Source organism: Rhinolophus ferrumequinum, chromosome 10 (genome assembly GCF_004115265.2).
Source record: "Rhinolophus ferrumequinum isolate MPI-CBG mRhiFer1 chromosome 10, mRhiFer1_v1.p, whole genome shotgun sequence".
NCBI classification, from domain to species: Eukaryota; Metazoa; Chordata; class Mammalia; order Chiroptera; family Rhinolophidae; genus Rhinolophus; species Rhinolophus ferrumequinum.
The window spans coordinates 66,119,075-66,146,215 of NC_046293.1; the positions used below are offsets into that span (position 1 = coordinate 66,119,075).

Genomic DNA, 27,141 nt, shown 5'->3' on the forward strand with positions numbered 1-27,141 from the left:
CAGGTAATAATTTGCTACCAATTTAAATATAAAGAATAAATAGAAAGTTACTAATATGTGAACAGGAAATTTTTATACTTAACAAATTTACTAATATTACATTTAATTTTTTTTTTCCATGTTAGAATTTGAATACATCTGGCAAGACAACTTCAAGTACAGATGGACCCAAATTCCCTGGAGATAAAAGTTCAACAACACAAAATAATAACCAGCAGAAAAAAGGGATCCAGGTGTTACCTGATGGTGGGACTCTAAAATATGTCAGTGATATTGTAGAATTCATTTTCTTTACTGTTTCATCAAAGATTAAAATGACCATAATCTTCTTATCCAGGTCGGGTTACTAACATTCCTCAAGGGATGGTGACGGACCAATTTGGAATGATTGGCCTGTTAACATTTATCAGGGCAGCAGAAACAGACCCAGGAATGGTACATCTTGCATTAGGAAGTGACTTAACAACATTAGGCCTCAATCTGAACTCTCCTGAGTAAGTTTTTTTCTTTTTTCCACATTTGTATATAATACCTCCCTGTAGACTTTCAGTTTTTAATTTCATGTCATCAAATTGTATCACCTGCTGCCTCTCATTATTGCTGTTACCTATTGACTCTTTGGGTCATCCCCTCTCATCAGCTCCTGGATCACTGTCATTTTACAATATCATTCCTCTTAGAACTTGGGAGTTTCGGCACTTTTAGGGCCCTTCCAAAATCCTGAAATCTCAGCTCCTTGAATTTCTCTTCAAAAATCTTACCCTCTCCCATACCTCAGCTACTTGCTTCTTTAGTCATCCTCTGACCTTGCCATTACTAGTAATAGTAACTTCAGTTTCTCTGTAATTTTACATTCATGCTCCCATGCCACTTCCTATTTTCCATCTCTCTCCCTCTAGTACTGGCTCCTATAATCATGTGATTCCATGGGGACCTTCAATCTGTTCTTTTTACCTTTTCATTGTTCTTCAGCATCCCTGTCTCTGTTTCCCTGCAGTGAACTCACTTCTTACCCAGTTAAATGCAGTGGTCAGTAATATATGCCCTTGATTCCTTTGCCCCTCTCTTGCTTTGTCATACTTGCATGACAGAAACTACAACCCTGGTTATATCTCTGCCTCTTCCATTTTTGTCCTGTGCTACTGAGCTTGGCTAGAGAAAACCATACAACTTTGCTGCCTGATCTCAATTTAAATTTGTTGTCAGGAACCTCAAAAGTAGAAGTCTTATTCTGCCAACCATAATCACAGCTGGTATGCCTAATCCATTCATTCTTTTGTTCTCCTATCCAACTATTTTACACTTCCCTATTCAGACCCTTAATACCTTTTCCCCTGGCCCTACTCTCAGATGATGACCTTGATTTTTTATTTCTACTTTGCTCAGATAGAAGGAAGCAATCAGAAGAGAATGTCAGCATTTCTCCCACCAAATCTAGCTACTTACTACCTACCATCTGTACCCCGTTATTCTTATCCTCCACCCTGTTGCCATAGTGGATACATGCTTTCACCATTTTTTGCGTTTTGTTGGATTATTTCCATCAGCATATAAATCTGCTGTTACTTCTTCCATGTTAAATACTTTTTCTTGATTTGACTGATGCCCCCATTTCTTTAGTCTCCTTTGAAACAAAATTCTTCAAAAGAGACATCTCTGTATCTCATATTTGTCTTCTATTCTCTGTTAAAACCATTTCAGTTAAGATTTTGCCCTCCACCGCACTAAAGGTTGTCATCAAAGTCTTGAAAAGACCACTGTGTTGTTAAATTCAGTGGTCACTTCCAGGAACTTACCTTTTTGACCTGTCGGCAACATTTGACATAGTGGAATCATTGCTGTGTTGCTTCTCACTGCTTTTCACTGCTGACACCCTGGTTTTAATCACCATCCTCTCTTGCCTGGATTACTCTGTTAGCCAGTCAGTAGGTATCCCTGATTTTCCTGGTGCCCCTTACAATCTCTTCTTCATAAAGCAGCCAGGACAGTTCTTTTTGAGTAAGTTATTTCTCTGCTCACTACCTAGTAAGGGTTTGCAGTTTCATTATAATTAAAACCCAATAGGCATGATTTGTGTCTCTCTCCTGTCCCTGCCTCAACAGCCCCTTTGTTCTCTCTATTCTAGCTTCACTGGCCTTGCTGTACCTCAGACATGTTGGTCATGTCGCTGCCTGAGTTCTAGCAGTTTCGTCAGACTAAAAGTCTTTGCCAGATAATTAATATTTTTAATTCCTTTACATCCTTCAGATCTGTTTTCAAATCTGACCTTCTAAATGAGACCTAACCTGACTCCCCTATTTAATTATGCAATTAATTAATCTCTCCTCCCTACCCTTCCAGTAACATGGAATATTGTTTATTTATTGCACAAATTATTTTTGTCTGCCTCCCTCCTATCCACCATCCCCAACCAGAAAGTAGGTTACCTGTTGTCAGTGAGTGATCTTTGCTTTCTTCCATGATGTGTCCCCAAGCACCTGAAACAGTGCCAGGCATATAATAGGCATTCAGTAAATATTTGGTGAATTTGAGCCTTTGATTTTAATAATTACTGGATTTTTTTTCTGGCCATATAAATGGGAAAGTAACTTTACTTGGGGGCATGGTATTAATGAATTTAAAGCAGTCTAAGCGAGTTGAAGTAATATTTCTATATATATATGTAAAACCTTGTTTCAGTTTCCTGTTGTACATAAGTCATAGTAAACCCAAGAAGGGAAATTAGAAGTAAAATGCTCATTTCACTTTTGAAGTCATTGTTTTTCCTGATTTCCTGAACTAAAATTAGAAATCTTTTTTTCTACTTTGGACTTCAGAGTGTTTTTTTCCCCCCCTTATTCAGAAATCTCTACCCTAAATTTGCATCACCCTGGGCATCTTCACCTTGTCGACCTCAAGACATAGGTAGGAAAATATATTTGTGTTCAGACCTTTTAAAAATATGTTTGTAAGTGAGAATCAGTTAATAAAGCTTTTTTCATTTTATTATCCAGACTTTCATGTTCCATCTGAGTACTTAACGAACATTCACATTAGGGATAAGGTGAGTGTAGTTTATTTACTATTCTACTCAGTCAACACAAATTTATCTATTTTTCAGGTGCAGTTTTTTTTTAGTTCAGACAGTATATTTGAAATAATTAGCAGTGGTCTTGGGTATGCTTTCACATGTTCACTCAGTTATTTAACAATTTTATTTATTTTTGTTTCTAATCTTAATGTTTTTATGAGGTCCTAGATTGTATTTTTAAAATATTTTACAAACAATGTTAGGACTGGTAAAATATTTTTATAGGTACTAATAACAGGGTACAGCCATAACCACTGTTGATGGGAATAAACTCACTTGAAAAATTTAAATTTACTTTTGATATTCTAATTTTATGCCCTTATTAAGAAAGAGTTTCTTTACAAACATTACAGATAGTGTTCTATATATATATGTGTGTGTATATATATATATATATATATATATGTGTGTGTTTATGACCTTTTGTTTTTTTCTGTATTTTTTTGTCTTTTTTTAATTACCTGAAATTCTAGTTATAAAGTAACTATTAACAGATAGCAGTATTAATCTTCTTTTTAATCTAAGCAAGAAAAATGTTAAACTCTTGCTTTAGGGTAAAGAACTAAGTGTTCATTGTTTTTAGAAATGATATCTAAATTTTGGTCTTGTGAAAAGCTATAATTTATTAAAATTATATACATTTACCTGTTATTCATATGTGTATAAATGTCTAATTTGAATGACAGTGTTTTGCATCTGTACCATGGAGTTGTGTAGTCAAATGCATACAGCTGTGTGGACAGCCAAGTAAATAGACATATTTCTCATTATGTATTTTATACTTGAATAAAGTGAAAGATAAGAAGTATCAGACAGAGAGAGCTAGTTTTTCTATTTTTGGATTATGTGATTTGCTGCCACTTCCACTATAGCACTATTTTGCTCCAAATACCTAAGGATTCCAGAACCATTTCTTATGCCAATCTAAGAAATACTAATATAGGAGAATTTGACACATTTGGCAGTGCTACCTGAATGGGGATAGTATGAATGGAAAGAAAAATTATATTCAGAGAATGTGTGATAGTTAAATAAACATTTAGTTACATGATTAGGGAAAGAGGTGGAAGTATTTTCATCTTGGTGAGCTTTTAATAAAGGTTTACTGTAATGTCAGAATTTGAGACTTATTGTACTCACAGTTTTATAGTTTGTAGGTAACTGTTTCTGCTTTGTGGAGGGACACGTAAAGCAGTCATATTTGAGTCATCCATTTAAACAAAATAAAGAGCAAGCTCTTTATGATTTTTGTACGTAACATCTGTGATTTGCTAAAAATACATAACCAACTGATTTGTGAATCACTGTCAGATGTAGATTCCGTTAACATTTCCTGTAAGTCTTCTGTGTATCACTCTGCAAGGTGTGTTCACATATAGTCACTTATTTAATTTCATTTTCATTTTTAGTAACCCTTACAGATGTCATTGTCTACATTTTATAATTGAAGTTCAAATACATTAAATAACTTGGACATGGCATATTAGTAAGTAACGGAACTAGGTCTTGAATATCCGTCCTGCATCTCTGGGCAGTGTTCCTTCCACTGTTACTGCCACATTGGGTAATTAATAAATCCCTTAAGTAAGCCAGCATTTGAACTTGCTTAGAAGTTTTTATTTAGCTTTTTTTTCTTATTGGTACATAAAATAGATGTACCAGAAATAATTGTTAAGTGACTTTAGTCATTTAAATGATAAAACTACCATAAATGATGAAACTCCTCTTTAGAATTAAAACTACCTGTGTAATCGTATAATAACAGTTATCTGCTACAAAGAAATGAGTTTCTGTTTCTCTTCCTATTTTTACGTTAGTGGTAGCAATTATGTTAGGATTTTCAAACTAGTTTTATCTTTCAGAATAATATATTTCTCTTTTCCAGCTGGCTGCAATAAAACTTGGCCGATACGGAGAAGACCTTCTCTTCTATCTCTATTACATGAATGGAGGGGACGTATTACAACTTTTAGCTGCAGTAGAGCTGTATGTTCAAAGTATTTTTAAACACTTTTGTATTATAGTGGATCTTGCTTATTCTGAAAGCTGCTTTTTAAAAATGATGATGGCTGTAGTTTTTTGTCTTCTGTTTTTCAAGTGGAAATATTTCTCCATCAGGAAATTTAAATTGTTTAATTTTACATTTAGTAAATTAAAGCTAATCTAGATTGAAACGTACACTACCATGGCTTCATAATTACTGTATACATAAAAAGAAGAATTTTTAACTTACCCTAAATTTATGAGAAGACAAAATCGACTTGACTCGTGGATTTGGTGAATCTAATTTTTATAAATACATGAAGTACAAGATACGGCTCATCTTACTCTTTATGGAATCACAAAGTGAATTTCATCATTTAATAAACATCTATTAAATATTATATCGGCAAGTCGCTATGTATTTCTTGTGTTCTGAAGTGTTAAAAAAAATCCACATTCATTATCAGGAGCCTACTGGCCAACTTAAAGAAAATAGTGTTAAGAAGTTGGTCCATTGGATATGTTTTTTTTCTGAGAATTTCTGTTTTTACCTGATGCCCTAAAAATAAAAATTTTGTGTCGTTTCTCACATGTCCTATTGGTAACATATTTTGTTACTAATAGACTATACTATTAATCATGTTTACTATAGAGTGAGTTGTCACTAAAAATTCATGATGTGATTAGGAAACCTTTTAACAGATTTTAAGTATTTTATAATACCCCTAATAACATTTCTATAAATGGCCTTGGATCACATACTTAAATGTAAAATTCACTGTGTTGATAATAAATTGTTTTTTATTTCTCAATTGAGAATTTGTTTTTTCCCATGTTTTCCTCTCATTTTTTTGTAATACAGCAATTGTTACCTGTTTCTTTTAATTTATTCATAAGTAAATAAATTCATTTATTCATTTATCCATCCATCACTGGCAGTTCTGTCTCATATCTTAGTTTTGTCTAAAAATTACCTTACGGTATTGGTAGGAAAATATTTGTTTACATGGAGGTTTGTTTCACCAGAGATGTTTTTTGTGTTACATTTACCTCCTTTGAATGTTATTTTTCCAATTTACAAGTGGTTATAAATCCTCATTGATCCTTGAATAAATTCTAATGGTGGATATCCTTTTGGCTTTTGATGATTTAGGATCATTGAGATTTGAATAAAAAATAAAAGTAATACATTAAGAATTTTTAAAATGGATCTTCTGTTTTCAACATAGTTACAGAATTATGTGAATTTAAATAATTAATTCAAGTAGACTTTGTATTTAGATCCTTACAAAATAATACAAATAGTTGGAGTTTTTGTGTGTTTTAATAGATATCTCAATTTCTATTGTATATCAAGAAGAACAAGATACAGTTTTTGGAACACAATGTGTCTTTATTTGGTCTGCCTAAGTTTTTATCACATTGCTCATAGAGCTTTTAAGATCCATTTTGTTTGCATAAAAGTTTCCTCAGATAAATAAAGATGTGTGTATTAGTTGACGAGTATGGATTTTACGCAAATTAAGAAATTATTTTCCTATATTTCATTAGGGTTGTATTTACTAACAATAAAAATCAGGATAAAGAAGCATTCATATTTATGCATTTTATGTGTAATTATTTTCTGAGAAAAGTTTTACAAAATGTGAGCCACAGGAAAAAATTAATTGTCTTTTTCTCTTAAAAATTGAAGTTTTAACCGTGATTGGAGATACCACAAAGAAGAACGAGTATGGATTACCAGGGCACCAGGCATGGAGCCAACAATGAAAACCAATACATATGAGAGGGGAACATATTACTTCTTTGACTGTCTTAACTGGAGGAAAGTAGCTAAGGTATATTTTTTTCCATGTGTAAATATATAAATCTAGATTTTAAAAAGAAGTGACCTCTTATCTGTTTATATGTACCAATACATTCATTCCAATTATGTGCCAGATATTTGCTAAGTCTTTTGTCTCCACTCTTTGTCTTGAGTGAACTCTAGGAGAGTATGCAGAAACAGCTCATTTCACCCATAGTTAGAAAAGGGATTGAACTTGGTAAGAAATTTTGTAAGTTTTCAAAAGCGTTGTTGACATTTGAAATATTTTTGTGTCTACTCAGCTGTAAAATAAAGATACCCCCTTGTAATCCTAGTCATGTATTCTTACATTATTATTACTTCTAATTAAGCAAGTATGAGATTTTTCTAAAACCAGTTTGTAAACAGATAAGACTTTTTAAAACACTTGCACTCATTGCAAGGAAGATGCTTGAGTTTTTTAAACAGAAGAAAATACTTCTTTTTTTTTTTAATTATGATGTTGGTGCAAAAGTAGTTGCAGTTTAAAAGGTTAAAAATTGCAAAAACTGTAATTACTTTTCCACCAACCTAATAAATGTATTAGGGTGACATTGGTTGAACCCCGATGTTCACTATAGCATTATTTATAGAAAAATATTTCTTCATAGGTCATTGGATGATTTTTTTTTAGTTTTTGGTTTGGGCTCTTTTCCTCCTCCTTTTGAGTCAGCTTTACTAAACTGATAAAAAGGTAAAACATTTTAAGAAGGTAATACAAATGCTTACTAGGTATTAATCACAAAAAACGTTTTACGTCACAAGATTTCATATAAAAACTTGAAAAAAAGAAATAGGAAAAGATGAGCCCAACAAAAAAACACCAAAACAAAACACATACAAGAGGTTAAATTTTTAAAATTATATTTGTGTGTTTCTCTGGTAAATGTCATCACTTCTCAGACCAAGTCCATATACCACTGTATACTGTATTTGAATTATTTTAACAATTCTAATTATTACACATATTTTGATGTCAAAAGATAGATCGATGACCAACCTTTTAGTTAAATAGAAATAATTACATTCATTACAAATAGTACGAGACATGGTGTATGTTACATGTTCTTTAAGAAGTATAGTGTAATAGAAAGCCATAGTTTTTGATTCATAGATTTAACTCCTGTTTCTGCTATTTATGTTTTTACTTGTGCAAGTTCCCTTTTAAATTAAAATGTTTGCTTCTAGATTGTCATGAAGTTTAAATGAGATTACACACAAACACATTTACACTGAGTACAGTGCTTGGCATACAATGGGTATTTCATATGTGGGAGTAGTTGTGGTAGTTTGTTGCTGCTGTTTCTATTGTCATTGTTAATATAGCATATAACTATTTCTCCAAGGATGGAAAAATGATAATTGATCATTGTTAGGTTAGGTCAATGGTTCTCCAATTTTAGCTTGCATCAGAATTAGCTGGAGACCTTGTTAAAACACAGGTTGCTTGGCCATGCCTCCATTGTTTCTGATTTAGTAAGTCTGTGGATTGGACCTGAGAATTTTCATTTTCTAACAAGTTCCCAAATGACGCCAGTGATGATGCTGGTCCTTCTCTGGAGCCATATTTTGAGAACCTCTTAGTTAGTTGATTCTGCAGGGGAGAGAAAGTATCTTTAGAGGGGAGGAAAATTCTATTAGGAAATCACTGAAGTTTTCACCATTTATCTGAAGTTTTTTTCTCCCATGTATTTGAAGTTTCTGCTCACTATCATTGTAAATTATCCCAAACTTAATGTATTCAAAAGGGATGGATGTTTGAAGTAGATAGACATATAATTTTAGTTAAATTTTAGTTCAATATATGTGAATAAACGTATGTGAGAAAAATCACTTTTCTAGAGAACTAAGTTTGACCCATAAAATTTAATATTCAGAAACAACTTACATGTCAATAGGGCCCCTTTATTCTCTCACAAAAGCAATTCCCCAGTCAGGTAAATGTCATTTGAAAGAAAATTGTGGGGGAGAGAGTAAAACAATTCACCCAGTTTTATCCCATCTCTCCTATACAGTTGAGCTTTAAAATTTTTAGCAGTGAAGTAGGAAAATAAAATTTGGGAAATGTCATTATATTATTCCCTAAGAAATCTCTCTTGAGATAATTTGCTGGCCACTTGCACTGACATTCTTCAACCAAATTATTTTCATAGTGATGAAAGCAAGTAGAATTATTGGTTTCTATCAAATATTAATTTCTTTTGGTTATATTAAAATACAGATTCATAAACTTAAAACTTTTAAGTTGTATTGTACTCACAAAATAAACTTTTTACAGTGACTTCTGGTTTTTTCTTTTTTTTTTTTTAAGGGTGTTTTCAGTGTTTTCCTGGAAAGTGGATTAGGAATTAAGAAATTAAGTTTCATTCATAGTGTATTTATTAACAATTCATCATGCTACAGAAAAGCCATTAAAAAGGCCATGTCCCAAGTTAACTTCAAAATCCCCATTTGTAAAGTAGGTGTGGCTTACTACAGGTATTCACAGGTAAAGAACATGCATTAAATAGCTTCAACTCACTGTAAGAAGCCTGTAGTATGAATTAGTATTACAAATAATAGCTTGATGTTATCATGGTATCATGCAAAGTATTGACCCAATGAAACCATAACCAGGTCTCCTTTCAGAGTATCTTGTATGAGGTTCTTTCTTTTGCAAATTCACTTGATATTTTCAGAGAAATGAAGAATTGTAATATTAAAGCATTAGATGATTTAAATCAAAAGTATTTCTTATTCCCTAAAAATTTTGACTCTGAGTTCTAGGATTCATCCCCTTATTTATTTAAAGAATTTCTTATCTGTCAATAATGTATGTACAGAAAAATTTATTCTCCCGTTTTAGATAATCTTGACTTGTCAGCAGGCTGTGTGGTCTGTCCTATATAATTTAGTGGGAATTACTAATTTAAAATTTGTGGTAATTGAGATGTGTATATAATCTTAATGGGTAAAATTTTTTAAAACAATTTCATCCACAGAGAAATTTTAGGTAATGGAGGCTGCCCTATTATCAATAGGTTTCTCAAACTAAAGACTTAAAAATTGAAGACTTCTTTCACCTTCTGGGTCGAACACTGAATAAGATTTTTAGTGCTTAGGTGTTTATATCATAGCCTAATATAAATGTAAATTTTTTCATTAACTTCATTGGTACACTTGATTACATATTTATATTTGAATCAGTAATATGTACTTTTCTTCAAAATAAAAATTATTTCTAATAACTATTTAAGATAGTTTACTTCCTTCCTAAAATGTAATGAGGATTTATCATAGTTAAGAGAAAGCTGACATTTTTGAGAATTTGAGGAAACATTCCTGCAGAGTATGTTTCTCTGAGAAATAAGATCAATGATGACTTAAATGCTTTTGTAATAATAATAATATTTGGTCATCTGAATCCAGTGCATGTATTTCAATTTTGCTTCACAGTAACCTTTTGAGAATGTGTAACCTAATTTTATTAATAGAAAAACTAAGACATTGAAAGTTATTTTTTAAAAGTATTTAGAACTCTTTTTATAGTCTTTTAAATCATTAAACTATAATCTAGATTCTTTTTTTCCTTTAAAGCAAATATATACATAGACCTTCTAATACTGAATCTTTGAATATTTCAAAAATTGTTACGTTCATAAAAGAAGTGAAGAAAACTTGTGTTTATTAATTCATCAGCCATTCATTATACACCTGCTAGGGGCCTGGCACTGTTCTAGGCAATAGGTAGTGGTGTACGAAACAGGCACCCTTCTCTCCCCTACAAAGATATACATGTGTGTTATACAAAGGTGTACATGTATGTGGTGTGTGTATATATAACAAACACGTAAAAGAGATGTTATCAATAATCACATTTAGGAAACAGAGATACCAGTTACTGTAAGCTTTATGTGTTTTAAGAATAAAAGTATATAGAACCCCCACCCTCCAAAAAGAAAGATTTAAAAAACGGAAGACAAAATATGACCTATTTTATTTTTGAATCTTTGATATATAAGGTCTTTTGAGATTTTCTTAAAAATATTTGTGTTCCCTAGATTTAAACTGATCTTTTTTTAATGTAGGGAAAAAAATATGTGCATTGATGAAGTTACTCTAGTTTAACTTCTAATAATAGAATGTCGTTCACCAATGGACAACGACAAGGACAGGATAATTGAACAATATTTTAATATTTATAACTTAGTGGGATGCATGATTCGTCACGGTTACAAATAGACTTTTTACCATGTAACTACATATAGTTTAGAATTAAAATGCTAACTTGAATTTCTAAAGAATGATGTAACAAGAAGATATTTTCTTCATTAACTTGGATGTTCATCTTCAAGCCAGGCAATAAAATTCTTGTAAAGCCTAGATGGGAAGGAAGAGAGAGTGGTGCTTACCCAGTGCCTTAGGGAGGGTTATGGTGATTGTAGTGGTGGTTCTGGGATTTGCTGGTTTTTACTGGTAAGCAGAACCACTGTGCCTCAATCATTCTACCAGTCCTGTAAAGTGAACCTTTGTAGATTAAAATCACCACAGTGTGCCTTCTTTATAAACATTTGTCAGTGGACTGAATTTTTTCAACATTATTTCTGGATGGGGTTGTAATGAAGTGATTCTATTTTGGATCTTGGGCTAAAAATATTAGTAATGTGTTATACTAGAAAAGTCATGGGCTTTGGTGTCGCATGGGTCTGGATCCTAATCTTACCTACATCTGATACTTTCTGTATGATTTGGGAAAGTTACTTGTGAGCCTCATTTTCCTCAGGTGCAAAATGAAGATAATATATGTACTTTATAGAGTTATCAAAGATTAGAATAAAATCATCTGTACCTCTAGTTTTGATACATACTAGGCTTTCAATAATATACCTACAATTTCTGTAATAATGTAATATCCTTAAATTATAAATACTTGGTTTTGTATTTCAAAATTTAATTGTGACCTAGGTTTTCATTTTAATGTTGAAAATTTTCCCTTAATTTGATAATGGAAACATTAATTATGGAATCAGTTCAAAACAATACAGATACAGTAAAATATGTTAACCCATGCATCTAATATTACTTGTTAGCTTTAACACATAATACATATTAAGGTTCATAATTTTTTAAGTGGGATTGACTGAGACAGTTTGTGCTAATTGAATTCAGGTTGTAGAATTAGTGATTTTAGAACCTCTTGCTCTTTCGATTTGCAGTTGTATTTTTTGGTTTGTTTTAATATACCAAGTTATATTCTGCATCTCTCTTTGATCTTGGGTAAGTATGAAAAAATGGCTTCACCATCTCTAAATTACAAAAGTCATTAAGTTAATGTAGTATTTTGAAAGTTTAAGTGAAATAAACTGTGGAGTTCATCTTCAAATGTGCCTACATGAACCACTGCTTAGTTTTGGGTGGCAGTTAAATCTTTTCAGAGTTTTGGGTTTGTGAAATGGGAAGTCTGGAGATGTACGAGTTTTAAATTCATTGTTTTTCCCAGATTTTAATGAGATTAGAATAATTTTGTCTTTATTCTTTTTAAGACAAATTGGAAGATTATTTCTAAACATTTTCATGAAAAAATAAATTTTTAGGTTGTATACCTCATTGAAGGAGGTTTTACTTTTAAATATTTTATAATTTTCAGTGTTTTTTAGTGATACAGTAATTTCCCCTTCAAGCTTTTATTTTTGAGCAAAAAAAATGTATAGAATGTGTGTGTCATAAAGTAGATGTTCATGAGAAGTCTACACTGAAAGTCTGTATTTTTGTACCTATCAGGTAGAAACTACAGTACATTATTTTTATTCAAGCTGTATTTTATCTAAAGGAAAAAAGAGTTGGTATATCTGTGTTCATTCTCATATATGTAGGTATTTGGTTCATGTAGTGAAATATATTTTGACAGAACCCTAAGAACAAAGGAGAAGAAATCATCTAAATTCTTAAATTTGGTTTTATAGGAGTTCCATCTGGAATATGACAAATTAGAAGAACGGCCTCACCTGCCATCCACCTTCAACTACAACCCTGCTCAGCAAGCCTTCTAAAAAAAAGACTTCCCTTTTCTTGGGGTATGGCTGTCTCAGCACAATACTCAACGTAACTGCAGAACTGATGTGGCTCAGGCACCCTGGTTTTAATTCCTTGAGAATCTGGCAATTGGCTTATGCAAAGGGTCACCATTTGAGGTCCTGCCTTACTAATTATGTGCTGCCCAACAACTAAATTTGTAATTTGTTTTTCTCTAGTTCGAGCAGGGTCTGAATTTTTTCATTTATTTTCTTTTTTTTGCCAGCAGACAGACTTGAGTCTATAAAGACAAACAAGTACACTGACAGAAGGTTATCATTTAGTTTCTAAAATGTAAAAAAGAAAACCCACAAAAGACTCAACAGAATTAGACCACAAAATTTGCATTGTTCATTGTAGCACTATTGGTAATAAAATAACAAATGTTTGTACATTTTTATGTGAAGATCCTTCTCGTATTTCATTTGGAAAGATAAGCAAGGTCTACTTCCTTCATTTTACTTCCCCTTGTTTTTGAAAGGCAGTTTCGCCAAGCTTAACGCAAGAATATCTGACTGTTTAGAAGAAAGATATTGCCACAATCTCTGGATAATTTCCAGGGTTGTGTTATTACTGAGCTTCATCTTTCCAGAATGAGCAAAACACTGTCCAGTCTTTGTTACGATTTTGTAATAAATGTGTACATTTTTTTTAAATTTTTGGACATCACATGAATAAAGGTATGTATGTACGAATGTGTATATATTATATATATGACATCTATTTTGGAAAATGTTTGCCCTGCTGTACCTCATTTTTAGGAGGTGTGCATGGATGCAATATATGAAAATGGGACATTCTGGAACGGCTGGTCAGGGGACTTTGTCGCCCTGTGCACTAAAGGGCCAGATTTTCAGCAGCCAAGGACATCCATACCCAAGTGAATGTGATGGGACTTAAAGAAGTGAACTGAGACAATTCACTCTGGCTGTTTGAACAGCAGCGTTTCATAGGAAGAGAAAAAAAGATCAATCTTGTATTTTCTGACCACATAAAGGCTTCTTCTCTTTGTAATAAAGTAGAAAAGCTCTCCTCACTGCAGTGTTGACTTTGATTTGAAATTGTGAAATTACTTCTTCAACATGAAAAATGGAGGGGAAGAAAAACCTAAAGTTTTACAAATATCAAACAGAATGGTGTGACTAAATTTAAAACGGAGTCGTTTTTTCAGCTTTTGACAAGTAGTTAATAGAACCATACACCATTTCACTTATAGGTAAAAAAATGTAGACATTCTTAGTATTAACCAACTTCAAGACAGAAAACAATTTTTTAAACAGATTATGGAACTATTAGAAATAATACTTTCTGCACATTCTTGGGACCCAGTCAAAACACTTTGTGAAATTTATGAGAAATTTCTTAATACACCTTCTTATCTTTAAGAAGTAATGGGTGGTGGGGTGGAAGAAGTAATACTCAAGGTAATAGGGAAAAAAAAAAAAGAAAAGGAAGAAGTATAATACTCAAGGTAAGCCAAAAGCAGTGATGGGTAGATTTTACTTTCCGTTTGCTGGCCAGGATATTTCACATTAACAAGTTGATGGATTATTTTCCATCTAAAGACAAATAGTGTATTTGAAAATGTCTGAAGACTGAAGCTATGAGAGCAGAACTAGAGAGTTTTAAAAGGCAGTGAGTTTTGATCTTTAAGTTTTCATTTTTAACCTATTTTTCTATGAAGAGTAAAAGTTTATTGACATTTACCAAATCATGTTTAAAAATGAAACATTTATGGTATTGCTGTGTTTGTATAACAGGAATATAAAATGACTTAAGATTACCTTTTTCTATGTATTTTGAGGTGAGAAACTGACATAAAAGTATCAAGAGTTTTTTAATCTTTCAGATTTAAACCAAAGCATCTCCTCCTCTATAGGAAAGATGGCACTTATGTAATTATAGTTTTACGATTGTGCAAAAAAAAAAAACAAAACAAAACACTATATTTGACATAAACCAGTGTCAAATCCTATAATTTCTTAAAGATTACATTTTTTCATAATAATTTGCTATGTAAAATGTAACTTTTCCTCCATAACCATGAGAAACAAACAAGTGGAAGGGGATCTTTATTGTGAATGCAGACACTGTAAAATGTCACCATGATCATGACTGGTACTGTGTGAATGACTCAGAAAAGCAAGATAGCTCGTAGTAAGTGGTTTGTGTTGGCTTGAGCTGTTTGTTTTAATTGCCGTATACTAAGTTTTAAGTGCACACTTTTCCAGATTTCTGAGTTCTTTTTACCCTGAATCATCAAAATGAGAAAACTCTTGGCATGTAAACCAGCTTTTTATAACTTGTTAACAACAGAAATGAACCATGCTCTTGACTTCAAATCCAAGTTTTAAAATTCTATATGAAACCTTTAAAATATTATATTAAACTCTTTAATATAACAGTTATTTTCCTTGGTTTTATAATTTGTGGTTATACATGTACAGAGTTGGCCTAAACTAATATTTCACATTTTCTTAGGTACAAATTTTCTTAATTTTTCCTTATATTACTAATGACAAAGGTGTACATTATATTAAGTAATTTTTGTGATTATACTGTAATTGGCTTTCTGCAACCAAAAGCTATTTAATTGTAAAGGAAAGTCCTTTCAGCTATTTAGTCTCAAATACCGAGGGTGCCAAAAAAAATGTATACACATGACTTGCGTTCATCTTTTGTTACTGGTATATATTATTACAATTTTAATAGTTTTTTCCATTCTTAAAATGCGTATACATGTTTTTGGCACCCTCTGTATATTCTATGCTTCTTGTGATGCTATAATTTATATGAAAAAACTCCACTTTCAGGGATTTTTCACTGCACAGTTTTCCTTCGATACAACATTTTAATTAAAAACAAAGTTTATTTGAATTCTTGCGGTATATATAAAGGCAGCCACTTATCTGGTCTTTTCCTTTTTGCCACTGAACTTGGAACACAATAGGTGCTTGATAAATACATGTTGATTGAATGGTATAAATTGATATTTCAATTTGAAAATAAAATGTACAAATTAAAGCACTGGGCTTTGAAATAATTTATAATTTCTGCTGCAGTTTCATTTTCAATAGAATCTTTTTATGCATTTTCAGTTAACTTGCAAAACTTCAAATTTTTCCCACTCTGCTCCTGCTTGACACTTCCTCTGAATCCTTCACTCAGAAATCATAGATCTTCCATTCTGTTACACCCTTTGCTCATTAAATATGTGGCATCTGAGCATGGCTGCAAAGGAGGACTCATTTAACTTAGATTTGGTTAATGGCATCAATTTTGCAAGAAAAGTTGCAGAAAACCTAAACATCCATGTATGTAAAAGTAAGAGGATGTGTGTATTTAATGTTCTCTTAACCATGGTTTATGTAGTTAATAATGACGACATAGAAATACGTACTAAATTGTTCTATTAAGACAGTCTGGAGAATGAAATAAGCCAGACTTGTATCAGTCTTTTTAAAAGCTAGATCCTAATGGCATGTCACAAGGTTCACTCCTTGACAGTAGCATTACCTTGACAGTAAATTAGATCATACCACGAATAAATTACCAATATAGGAGATGAAGCAAATAAACACAATAAAGGTCAAAATTGAGATCTGAATCAAACCCAGTAATTTTGTGATGAATTGCATCAAATGAGATGCATTGAATCAGGATAACTACTTAGTTTTGCACTTTGGTTGCTCAAAGAAAAAGAATGGTGGAACATAACATGGCTTTAAGAGTGGTTCATATGTACATCAATGTAAACTGATTCTGTTGCCAAATAGACTGATGTAATTAATACTCAGCTACATTAGGAAAAGTATACCGCTTAACAGAGGAGGAAGTCTTGCTGTATTTTAAGAGCTGCCATGACTGGAGAAGGCAGGGGAAGAGCATGTAGAATGCCTTCTAAGTTGCTAGGCAGTAAGTACACCGCATGCTTATTGTAGCCTGTCTTCAGCATAGTCCTGAGGCAGATTTTAGTATCCCCATTTTAATTTACATTTTAAATACCATACAAAAAAAAATCCCACCCAGGAAGTAGGAATGTTGAGTATTAGAGGAGAAACTGTGGAAACGTGGTGTCTGTCTGCAAATATCAAATTCAAGAGCTGTCAATGATGAATTCACTTGTGTGGCTGAAGAGCAGATCTAGGACCAATAAGAAAGATGTCAGGGCAATATTAAAACATAAACTGATGTCATTAAGATATTGAAATGAGTTGCTTTACGATATTAGATTCAATCTCAGCATATAACCAAGGAGAGACTGAATGGAAAGTGTTCTGTATATACTCATACTTGTAAGATAAGGAGTTGAACTGAATGATCCTAAATGTGCTGTCGTTTATTGAAAAAGCACTGAAGAGGGATAATTACTGTATTTCAGCAAACCTAATTGCCAACAATTGTAAGGCACATTATTTTGTGTACCTCTAAGGAAAAATAGTGCGATTAAACTATGACAAGCCACTAATTACAAAATGCATACCAATTTCAAAGGTGCTATGTATGCTTGGAAAGAATGTGCATCTTAGAACAGCTTGGAGAAGGGACGACTAAGGGGAGACATGACAGTCATCTTCAAATAAAGGCATGGCTTAGATGAGAAGGCAATTCTCCAGCTAGCAGGTGGGGGAAGCTGGGTGAGAGATCTTGGTTCTGTATGTCACGGCGCCGTCCCCAGTACTAACTGCTTCATGAAGTGAGGATTTCAATGTTCACGCAGAAACTGGATGACTAACAATTGCTATTGAGAGGACAACCTGTTTGAGTAAAAGGTTGGATATGATAAATTCTAGGCCTTTCTGTTCTTTTAAGATGTTGATATCCTTTCCTTGATCTGAAGTTGAGGAATATGGTGTCATCAGGGCTAAAAGTATATACTTAACATTGACCTACTGTAAAACGTGCTCTTCAGTGAGTTGTAATAACGGTTTTAATTAAATTCACTGCTATCTCTTTGGAAAGAAATTTAAAGTTACAGAAGGCACCTATTCAACTTTTTTTTTTCTTAAGCTTCAGAAACATGAAACGGTACAATACAACAAATAGTAAATCATACGAGTATGTATGTATATTCACCAGATTTATTTATGTATGTGCTACATTCAGAGGAGGGAAGAGAGTGTTTAATAAGTTTTGAGGTAAATGTTTAGCATGAAATGATACATTGCATTAGTCTCCGATCTGTTTCCCTGCTACAGTACTGGTTACAAAATTAGATTGAGCAATAATCCTATTTCTTACTTACAGCTGATCATTAAATTTGATGCATAAAAGGCTCAATTTAGATTGAGATAGCTGCAGAAACTAACCAGAGTCAGAGTTACCCTCTAGTTAGGCAATTCTCACACTTAATGTGCCATAACAATCACCCAGGGAGCATGTTTGAAATGTCAATTTTAGGTCTCAGATACTCTGACTTTCCAATGTCCAGGGAGAGAGGCTAGGAATACATACTTTAGTAAATAACACAAGTCATTTCAGAAGTTAGTGAACTACCAATGAAACTACTTGGCCGACTGTACAGGTACTAACTAGAATAAAATCTTAAGGTTCTGGTGAAATCCCGTTAAGTTAGTTTTGGAGTAATGCATTCCTATGTATCAGGCATTCATTAACTTTTTCTGTATCCGATGTTCTAGCACAAAAACCACATTATTACAGTAGTAGTTCCTGGAGCAGACTGAGGAAAGTTAAATCCATTTCCAAGTATAAAACAGCAGAGATGCTTTTTTTTAAACCTTAGCTATTTCCTGGGAATGTTTTGGCTAGATTTTAGATTTCCATTTTAGTTTGTGTGCATAAATACTAAACGGCAGCCAATGTACATTATCACTTCTATGTCCATTAACTGAAAAAAAGTTTTAATCTAGTCATCTATTGTATAATACTACGACCTGAGAAGATTTTAGTGTTTTTTGTTTATCATAAGAATTTAATGTTCAGTTTAAAAAGCTAATCATTTCCAGATGTTTGCCCCATAGTTTTCCCTCAACCATTGAAATGACTTTTGAAAAATGTCATAAAACTCACAGTGATCGTCGTCTTCATTGTCATAATTCCCTATCTCTTTTAAAAACCCAAATTCTTGGATAGTCTGAAGCTTATGATCAGCTCATAAACTACTTATTTTCTGTATAGCAAAACGAATTTTTCATTCTGTGTAAGAAACTTAATTTTCATTTCCAAGGCCTGATAGGCCTCTACCACACCACAATATGTTTTTGACATTTTTATTACAAGATGAAATAAAACTGGCCCCATTTGTGTCAAAAGTGGTAGTTCCTTTAAACAAGCAATTGAGGACACTAGCTGAGGAAAACAGTTTTTTACTGTGAAGCAGAACTCCTCTCTTGATTTTCATAAGCATATCCTGAAATGTAATGTTCCGATAATTTGCATTCGTATTTAAGTAACATTTTGACGACATAATTTAATGTTTAAAATTTTTAACAAGTGATGTTTTTCTTCCAGGCTAACCTAGTCTTTAATATACTGAAGATAATATTAGTAATAACACAAGAGGTCTTTAAACATTTGGAAGAAATGCATCAAATTTCAATGGTGGTATAAAGTCAACAAATGGCTGACTCTGCTTGATTCTTAGGATAAGCCTTACTGATATTCATTTATAATGAAGAAACTTAAATTAAGCACTGATTATTTTTCAAAAATATACAGCGCGGAGAGAAAAGATTATATGCCGAGTGACATAAATAGTTTCATCTTTTGCATAAAAATAAAGATTTGGGGCAGACAGAATGTTTGGAAGCTACCTTTAAATGTGTTACATACTGAACATTTATTTTAAGATGTAGTTTTAATTACCATATGTAACAGTTGCACGAAAAAAAATGGACTGCCTTAAAAGAAAATTTGAACTGTTAAATATTTCCCCTCTTTAAGAGAGATGTGTTTGATTTTTTATTTTGACTTAAGTATCTTCAGTTGGTTAATATTCTTTAAATATAAAACGTGTTCCTTTACTGAGTGAAAATTGTACCTCTTTTTTAAAACAAGTTGTTAGTTTTCTGCTCAAAAATTTATTTTGATTTCCCCTTTTTAATCTGAACTTTTATATCATTTTCTTTCACTCTCAAGGATTTAATATTTGAATATTAAATTAGTTGACTTGAACATCACTATTTGGAATCCAAATTCTAATTCCCAGTTTCTCTCTGCGTTTGCAATGATGTTGTTAATTAATGAGCAACAAAATCTTACTATCCTACATGTTTGTTGTTTGGATAACATGGAAAAGAAAGGTACAGACTTGTTTTAGAGAATGTTAAAACTGGGTATCCTTCCCAACTTGAATTATCTATTTTCCTTAGCATTTTGGGGTAAGGATATGACCTTAGTTTTCTAAACCATATCAAAAAAGAACACTGAAGAAACTGAAGTATAAGAAGAAAGGCCTAAGAGGGAAAAGATAATTTTCTTCTCACAATCTGAAGTGGGATCTTTTGCGAGGCAGATTTTCCTACATAACACCAGAGGGCAGAATAAGGACCTTTATGTGGATGTTATGACAAGGCAGATTTCAATTTACAACGTCCAAAAACCAAATGGGTGGCATTAGGAATTAATGAATTTTTCATCACCAGAAGTGTCCAAGCAAAGCCAAGAAACCTATTAGAAGTATTACACGATATCCTGCGTTAGGTGGATAGCCTTTTTTCCTACCCTGCAACTATTTAACGACTTGTTTTATTAACATGTGGCGGTTCCCTGTGTTTACTTTTACTTTGAATGTAGTTTGAATTTCCAACAAGCCTCTCTGAAACCTAAATATTATGCTTAATTTCCCTTTCCCACATAAAACAATACTACTAATATTTGCTATGCATCTAAAAAGGCTATTTTCAACACAAGTGATTCAAAGTAAAATTAAACAAGAGGACCAGGTTAAATCATTAGCTCCTTCATCCACCCACTGTCCCCCTTCAGAGTCAGGTTTCACAATAATGGATTTTTAGTAAGCCTAACTATACTTGAATATAAGAATATAAGCACATTTTAAATCCATTTGTATTACCTACACTTTTTTTTTTAAACAGCTATTTCTTAGAGGTAGCACAGTATAGTAGAAAAAGAATGGGTAGGTGTTTTAATCTGGCACTGTCAATATATGTGCATCCTTGGAATTACTTAATCTCTTGTTCCCTCTTCATCTAATGGGAAGATTAAATTAGGACATTTGTTTATATTACGTGTTCAACAGATATAGGTCCATTTCTCCAAAGACAAACACTTGCTGTTAGCCATTGTATCACAAGGTGGTCTCCATATTTTGGAATTATTAAAAGACCTTTTAATTTGACTAGGTACTATTTGATAGTAATACCCATGTTTTTGAAGAACACGGCAAGAACAAGATCAACTTGGACTAAAAATCAAAATACTAAAATTCTCTTTTAGTCCAACCCTTTTATATGAAGAGAAGGAAACAATTCAAGAACATCAATTATTTATCTTATATCAAATTATGTTCTCTTACTGCCGAGACCAAAACCTCTTAACTCCTTGCTTTATAATTCCAAAGCTAATTTCCTTTTTATTACGTGTGTATTTTCACTTACATTAACATAAAAAAAAATAAAAGACTAACAGGTGGTGAGAATTTAGGCAATCTAGCGAGCACTTCCAGTATGGTATTATGAATTTACAAATAAGAAGTGACTGTGCTTTTTGCTTTCTCAATTGCAAACATAAAGGCCATATGCAAACAAATTTTAACTGTAAAAAAATATTTTTAATCATTCTTTACTATTTCAAACAAAATGCAAAGTCTCTGGGAGCTTCCTTTCCTGCTTAATTTTGAACTAGGTGATAATGTAAGATTCTTTCCTTTCTAATATAAATATCTAGAAATAGTATTTTCAATAATAATTACATGATCAACATAAATATGGACAGGAAAAAATTTAAAATAATTAGGAAAAATAGTGGCCAAATAGGAACCTTATTCTGAATTTAAAATTCTGAGGTTAATAACAAATATTTGACATTTACAATGAAGCACGGCAAGAAAGTTAATTTCTTGATATTGGCAAGCTAGAAATTATTTAGTCCAACTGTAAGCATTTTTAAGTTAGGACTAAATAAAAAGGAAACTTAAAAATTTCTATGACAACAAAATCTACAGTTACATAAGCTGAATGAAAAAGAAAAGAAAGACTTTCTATATGGTTTTCTTTGGTTGGATCACTCATGCTTATTCCTATGTAATTATTCTAGTTGCAAACATCAAAAATCTTTCCAGAATGTGAATTCTAATGAGAAAAGGTGATACAATATTAATTTTTTCCCTTATGTGTTTTAGCTATTAGAGTGTATAGTAGCAGTTTGTTATTGAAAAACTTCACAATGTGCAAATTTTTAAAACAGTGTATAAATATTTTCCCAATATGCTCTGAATTCCTTCTATTCCTAGGATACCAAAGCCCTCCTTATAATTCTTTTTAGAATCCTTTAATAAAAGTATATATACATATTAAATTTATATTGTAACTTTAACATCAGTCACGGGACTTCTTGAATATTGAATATGAGAACAAATGATAAGAGTGTTTAGATAGGTCTTCTTTTTCTTTCGAAAAGAATTTCATCAAGGCTTGGCCCTGATTCTGCTGAAAACGTTGCTGCAATGATGTACATCAAATAAGTCAGTTTAGTTCTGATTATTACATTTTTTATCTTAATTGGTGGAAAACTACGTAAGCAAAGGAAGGACTAGTTTGTGTGTGTGTGTGTGTGTGTGTGTGTGTGTGTGTGTGTGTTGCCGTGCTGCCTCTGACCTCCACAGGAAACAAGATGTTAAGTGACCTCACAGCTTAGTATCTCTGGGATCCCTGGGGTTCTTACTACTACGTGTTTAAGACCTAGCCAGACCATCAGCTCTAATGCGTCTTTTGGAGCAAAAATTAATATAAGACCCGGTCTTATTTTACTATAAGAACGGGTCAATATATAATATAATGTTATATATATATATGTATGTACATATATATATACACACACATATACACATATATACATATGTATACATACATACATATACACATTATACATATATACATATTATATATATACATGTTACAATATAATACCGGGTCTTACATTAATTTTTGCTCCAAAAGACGTATTAGAGCTGATGGTCTGGCTGGGTCTTATTTTTGGGGAAACGGTATTCTAACTTAGAGAATCAATGGTGACCCATTTGCAGAAACTGAGAGGCTGACATGTCCAATCTTCCTTGGAAATGTGATAAGGCAGCCCCACCTCAAGTAAATGAAGCTAAAAACATACACATTATTCAATTAAGGGTAAAATAAAAACTGACAATTTGGGAAGTCTTGATATGTTTGACTTTCAATAAGAAAGACATGATAATGAAAGGATTCAGAAAAGAATTTAAAAATAGGAAATAAAAGGAGAAAGTAAATGTTTAAAGGACAGAAGGCTAGATGGCAAAAGTTACTTCAAATACTTTAAGAATCGTCATAAGGAAGGAAAGTGACTAAATGAACTCTAAAAAGAATGGATTTGAAAGCACTTAAACATTTAGGTTAAATTAAGACAGAATTTTCTGATATTAGTTCTCTACACTTAGAAGACCATCTTGCTTCAGTTTTGAGGCAGAGGGTTCATTCACAGAACTCTTTGAGCTCTGGAATCATTGAAAATGAATCATATTCATTAAATTATTTTAGACACCCCATCCCTGTTTTATGAACACTAGTAAGAGTCAATTCTTTCTCAAGGTTAAATTGCTCAGCATACCAAGCTGGAATAATTGGGTCTCACCACTGTCTCAGATCCTAGCCTGGCTTTTTAGCCGTCTTGGAAAGGCAGATTATAACTTGCGGTAGGAAAGAGATTCAGACTGAAGAGCCGTGATTTCAGGCAAAGCTGTTTCAACTATCAACTCACTTTTCCTTCAGGTAATACAATCACTAACAATTGTCTTTATGCCAACAGAAAGGGAAGAAAATTCCTAGGTAAAGAAAAAAAGAAATCTACTCCTTCAAAACTTGAAAGGTATTAGAGTATAAAGTGTCTTCCTGATTTGAAAGTTTTCCAAACCCCGCATCTTCTTAATTTATTCTTTCTGTAATTAAATGTGCTTTGCTCCTGGCTTGGAAATGCTGTTGTGTGTACACGCCCCATAAAGGAATGTGATACTTTAAAGTAACGTACTAGCACTGCAGTTGGCAGTCTACTCAATACTAGCTAAGTAATATTTGAAATCCAAGAAAGAGAAGTCAAGAATTCCACGTTAGGGTGTTTCCACATTCATCAGGAACATAACTGATTCAAGAGGATATTCATTTGGGACTTGCAAATCAAGAAAAAAGATACGTTTATGTATTTTACAAAGAAGTGAACATTCTGATTCTTAAAAATGGCAAGTCGAAAAAGTTCTCGATTTTGATATTAGGATAGAGTGTGGCTTGGGGAAAAAAAAATCTTAACTTTAAAAAAAAGTCACGAAAAGAATAGAGGCTGAAGGTATGCACGGGGGCAGCCACGGGAAGAACAAGGAGAGCAGAACGCAGCTCTAGAAACGGTACCTGTTCCAAAGTGGATCTGCATGCTGCTGTCTCCATGCACAGAGCTCCTGGAAAGCTCATCTACAAATCCTGGGGCGGGCCAAGGGTGGCAAGACTCCTAAGGAGGGAAACAAAACAGAAAGGATTCTCGGGAGTCCTGGAACGAGGGGGCGGTCCTAATGGGGACAGTCGTGTCTCCTTTCAGGGCCGCAAGCTTCTCCACCTGTTTCCTTCGGTCCTCAATCACTGTCAGCCTTGGGAGAAATCGAGTTGGAGTCAACCTAGCTTCAGTATACCTAAATTGCCGCGAGGTCCACCCAGGACCCAGGCAGCGAGTTTCCTTGGTCTCGCTGGTCGCAGCCCCCACGCACGTTACCTCCACAGGAAACTCCGCCCGACTCAGCCTCTTTCACTCCTATCCTGCCGCCCTCGGGTCCCGGCTGGGGCAGCGGCCTGCGGCCGGACCATTACCGCACTCTCTGGGGGTGCGAAGGATGCGGGGGTGGGCGGGGGGGGTGTCACGCCTTCTGCCCGCCGCTTGTTTGTCCGCGGTGTGGGAACTGAAGACTGGGTTTCCCCAGGGCGCGCCCCAGCGCACGCCGCTCTCTGGGGGCTTGCACCCCAGTCCGCCGGGTCCCCGCTGTTGGTTTCCAGGGGAACGCCCGCTGCTGGGCAGCTGGCTCACTCTCCTTGCTGGCTGACCAATCCCCGTTTGGAGTTCAAGATTCCCGCCGCTCCACTTACACTATACCCTCTCCCTCTTGTCTTTCTTATTTTCTTTTCTTCTTCTTTTTTAACTTTCACTCCGGTTAAACTGATCCTAAGCTTTCATCTCGGACGTCCCTCCAAGGGGATTTAACAGGGATCCCGAGCGCAAGCCGCCGCGATCCGCCTCTAGCCCACGGAGACGCCCCCGGGACGAGGCTCCACCACCCGGGTCGACGGCGGGTGGGGCTGGGCGGAGCCACATCCCTTTCGGGGGTTCCCCCCCAGTTCGCCCCAGCTCAGCCGCTCCTGCCCTCGGGGCAGCTGCCCCGCGAGTCCGCAGAGCAGCGGCAGGCGGGCGATGGAGACCGGGAGACACTGGGCGAGAGGAGGCGGGGTGGGGGAGGCGGGGAGAGCGCGCGGGCGGAGGCTGGCAGGGGGCGCTGGAGGAAGGAGTCGCCCGTGCGCTCCTGGCGCCCGAGGGTGCAGGAGGCTCTGAAGCCGCGGCAGCACCGCGAGCCTCCCGGGCACGGGCGGCGGCGAGGCTGGGGGGTGGGGGGCGCGGGGCGCTGCCGCGGCCGGGGGCGTCGCGGGCCTCGGCCCCTTTGTTCTCGCGCGCTCCCCCTCGCCGCCCACTCCCCTGCTGTCGCGCGGCGGCGGCGGCGGCGGCGGCGGCGGCTCCTCCCGCCCGAGGCAGTCGGGCTGGGCGCCGGGGGCGGGAGGGGGCGGGGGGAGCGCGCCCGCCGCCGGGAGTGGGGGGCGATGGCGAAGCTCCGGGTGGCTTACGAGTACACGGAAGCCGAGGACAAGAGCATCCGGCTCGGCTTGTTTCTCATCATCTCCGGCGTCGTGTCGCTTTTCATCTTCGGCTTCTGCTGGCTCAGTCCCGCGCTGCAGGCTCTGCAAGCCACGGCGGCCAACTGCACGGTGCTGTCGGTGCAGCAGCTCGGCGAGGTGTTCGAGTGCACCTTCACCTGTGGCGCCGACTGTAGGGGCACTTCGCAGTACCCCTGCGTCCAGGTCTACGTGAACAACTCCGAGTCCAACTCCAGGGCGCTGCTGCACAGCGACGAGCACCAGCTGCTGACAAACCCTAAGGTAAGGACGCCCGGCGAAAGATGCCTCGCTTCTGCATCTTTGAGGTCTTGAGGTTTGGGGGGGGGGGGGCTCAGGGGAAGACCCCGCGCGGGGTGGGCTCGGAATACGCTCGCGTTACTACGAGTAGACAAGGCGTCGCAGGCTGTGCTCAAACCCGGAGTAAGTACGTCGGGGAGCCCCGGAGCTCCAGTCCTATCGGTGGGCTTGTGTGCGGCGACCCCGGGTGCCCTGAGGCTTTCTTTACACGCCTGTCTTGCCTGGTCTCAGCTTTTGAGGTCTCGGTCCAGGTCAGATCCGGCGCCTACAGGACAGGTTTTGGAGAAATGCAAGAGGAGGAAAGTTAACTTTCCCTCCGATTAATGCCAGTGGGTAGCGGGAATCCACCTACTCCCGCGCACTGTCAAGGCCGGAGCTCCCACTGGCCGCGTCAAGAACTCGCCTTGGAAGATTCAGATGTTCTTTGAGCCCCCTTGAAAGGTGTTAGAGGGTTCCTTGCCTTTTAACTCTAGACAGACGTTTTTTAACTTGGGGGTCCAAAGATGAGCTTTTGAGGATCGACAAACGAAGTAGAATCAAATGCGAAATTCTGTATAGGTCCATTGGGGAGGGTACAGTGGACTCACAGTTTTCCTGAGATAGATTCTCAAAATGGTCTAGAGAATTTGGGAGCATCTGGAGAACGGTAAAACTTGCTGAAAATAGAAAAATCCTCCGTGAAATGCACCAAATATCCCTTCCCTGGCAACTTTTTTCGTTCTCACAAGCAAAAGAGAAAAAACCTGGTTAGGACTCCAGGGACGGAGAGCAGCGAGAGGAAGACTCAGCAAACTGTTCCC

The 27,141-nt window shown here is 35.4% G+C and overlaps 2 protein-coding genes and 1 long non-coding RNA gene across 11 annotated transcripts in view; 2 read left to right on the forward strand and 1 right to left on the reverse strand.

Moving 5' to 3' along the window:
* Positions 1-13,989, forward strand: part of CNOT2 (CCR4-NOT transcription complex subunit 2) — a 108,355-nt gene extending 94,366 nt beyond the window's left edge. For 5 of the 9 annotated variants that reach the window (XM_033116472.1, XM_033116473.1, XM_033116471.1 and 2 more), the window contains 7 exons: positions 126-246; positions 338-494; positions 2,843-2,904; positions 2,994-3,043; positions 4,956-5,056; positions 6,747-6,891; positions 12,842-13,989. In XM_033116472.1, coding sequence (XP_032972363.1) covers positions 126-246; positions 338-494; positions 2,843-2,904; positions 2,994-3,043; positions 4,956-5,056; positions 6,747-6,891; positions 12,842-12,928 — 723 coding nt within the window. In that variant the 3' untranslated portion in view covers positions 12,929-13,989. The remainder of the gene's footprint in view (positions 1-125; positions 247-337; positions 495-2,842; positions 2,905-2,993; positions 3,044-4,955; positions 5,057-6,746; positions 6,892-12,841) is intronic. The other 4 variants (XM_033116466.1, XM_033116474.1, XM_033116465.1 and 1 more) reach the window with 2 other exon arrangements.
* Positions 7,665-25,471, reverse strand: LOC117028194 (uncharacterized). The gene is made up of 3 exons (XR_004424095.1): positions 25,247-25,471; positions 24,524-24,620; positions 7,665-8,493 (listed from the first exon to the last, which is right to left on the reverse strand). It is a non-coding gene; the product is annotated as an uncharacterized LOC117028194 (long non-coding RNA).
* Positions 25,468-27,141, forward strand: part of KCNMB4 (potassium calcium-activated channel subfamily M regulatory beta subunit 4) — a 56,444-nt gene continuing 54,770 nt past the window's right edge. The window contains exon 1 of the mRNA XM_033116475.1: positions 25,468-26,305. Coding sequence (XP_032972366.1) covers positions 25,970-26,305 — 336 coding nt within the window. The 5' untranslated portion in view covers positions 25,468-25,969. The remainder of the gene's footprint in view (positions 26,306-27,141) is intronic.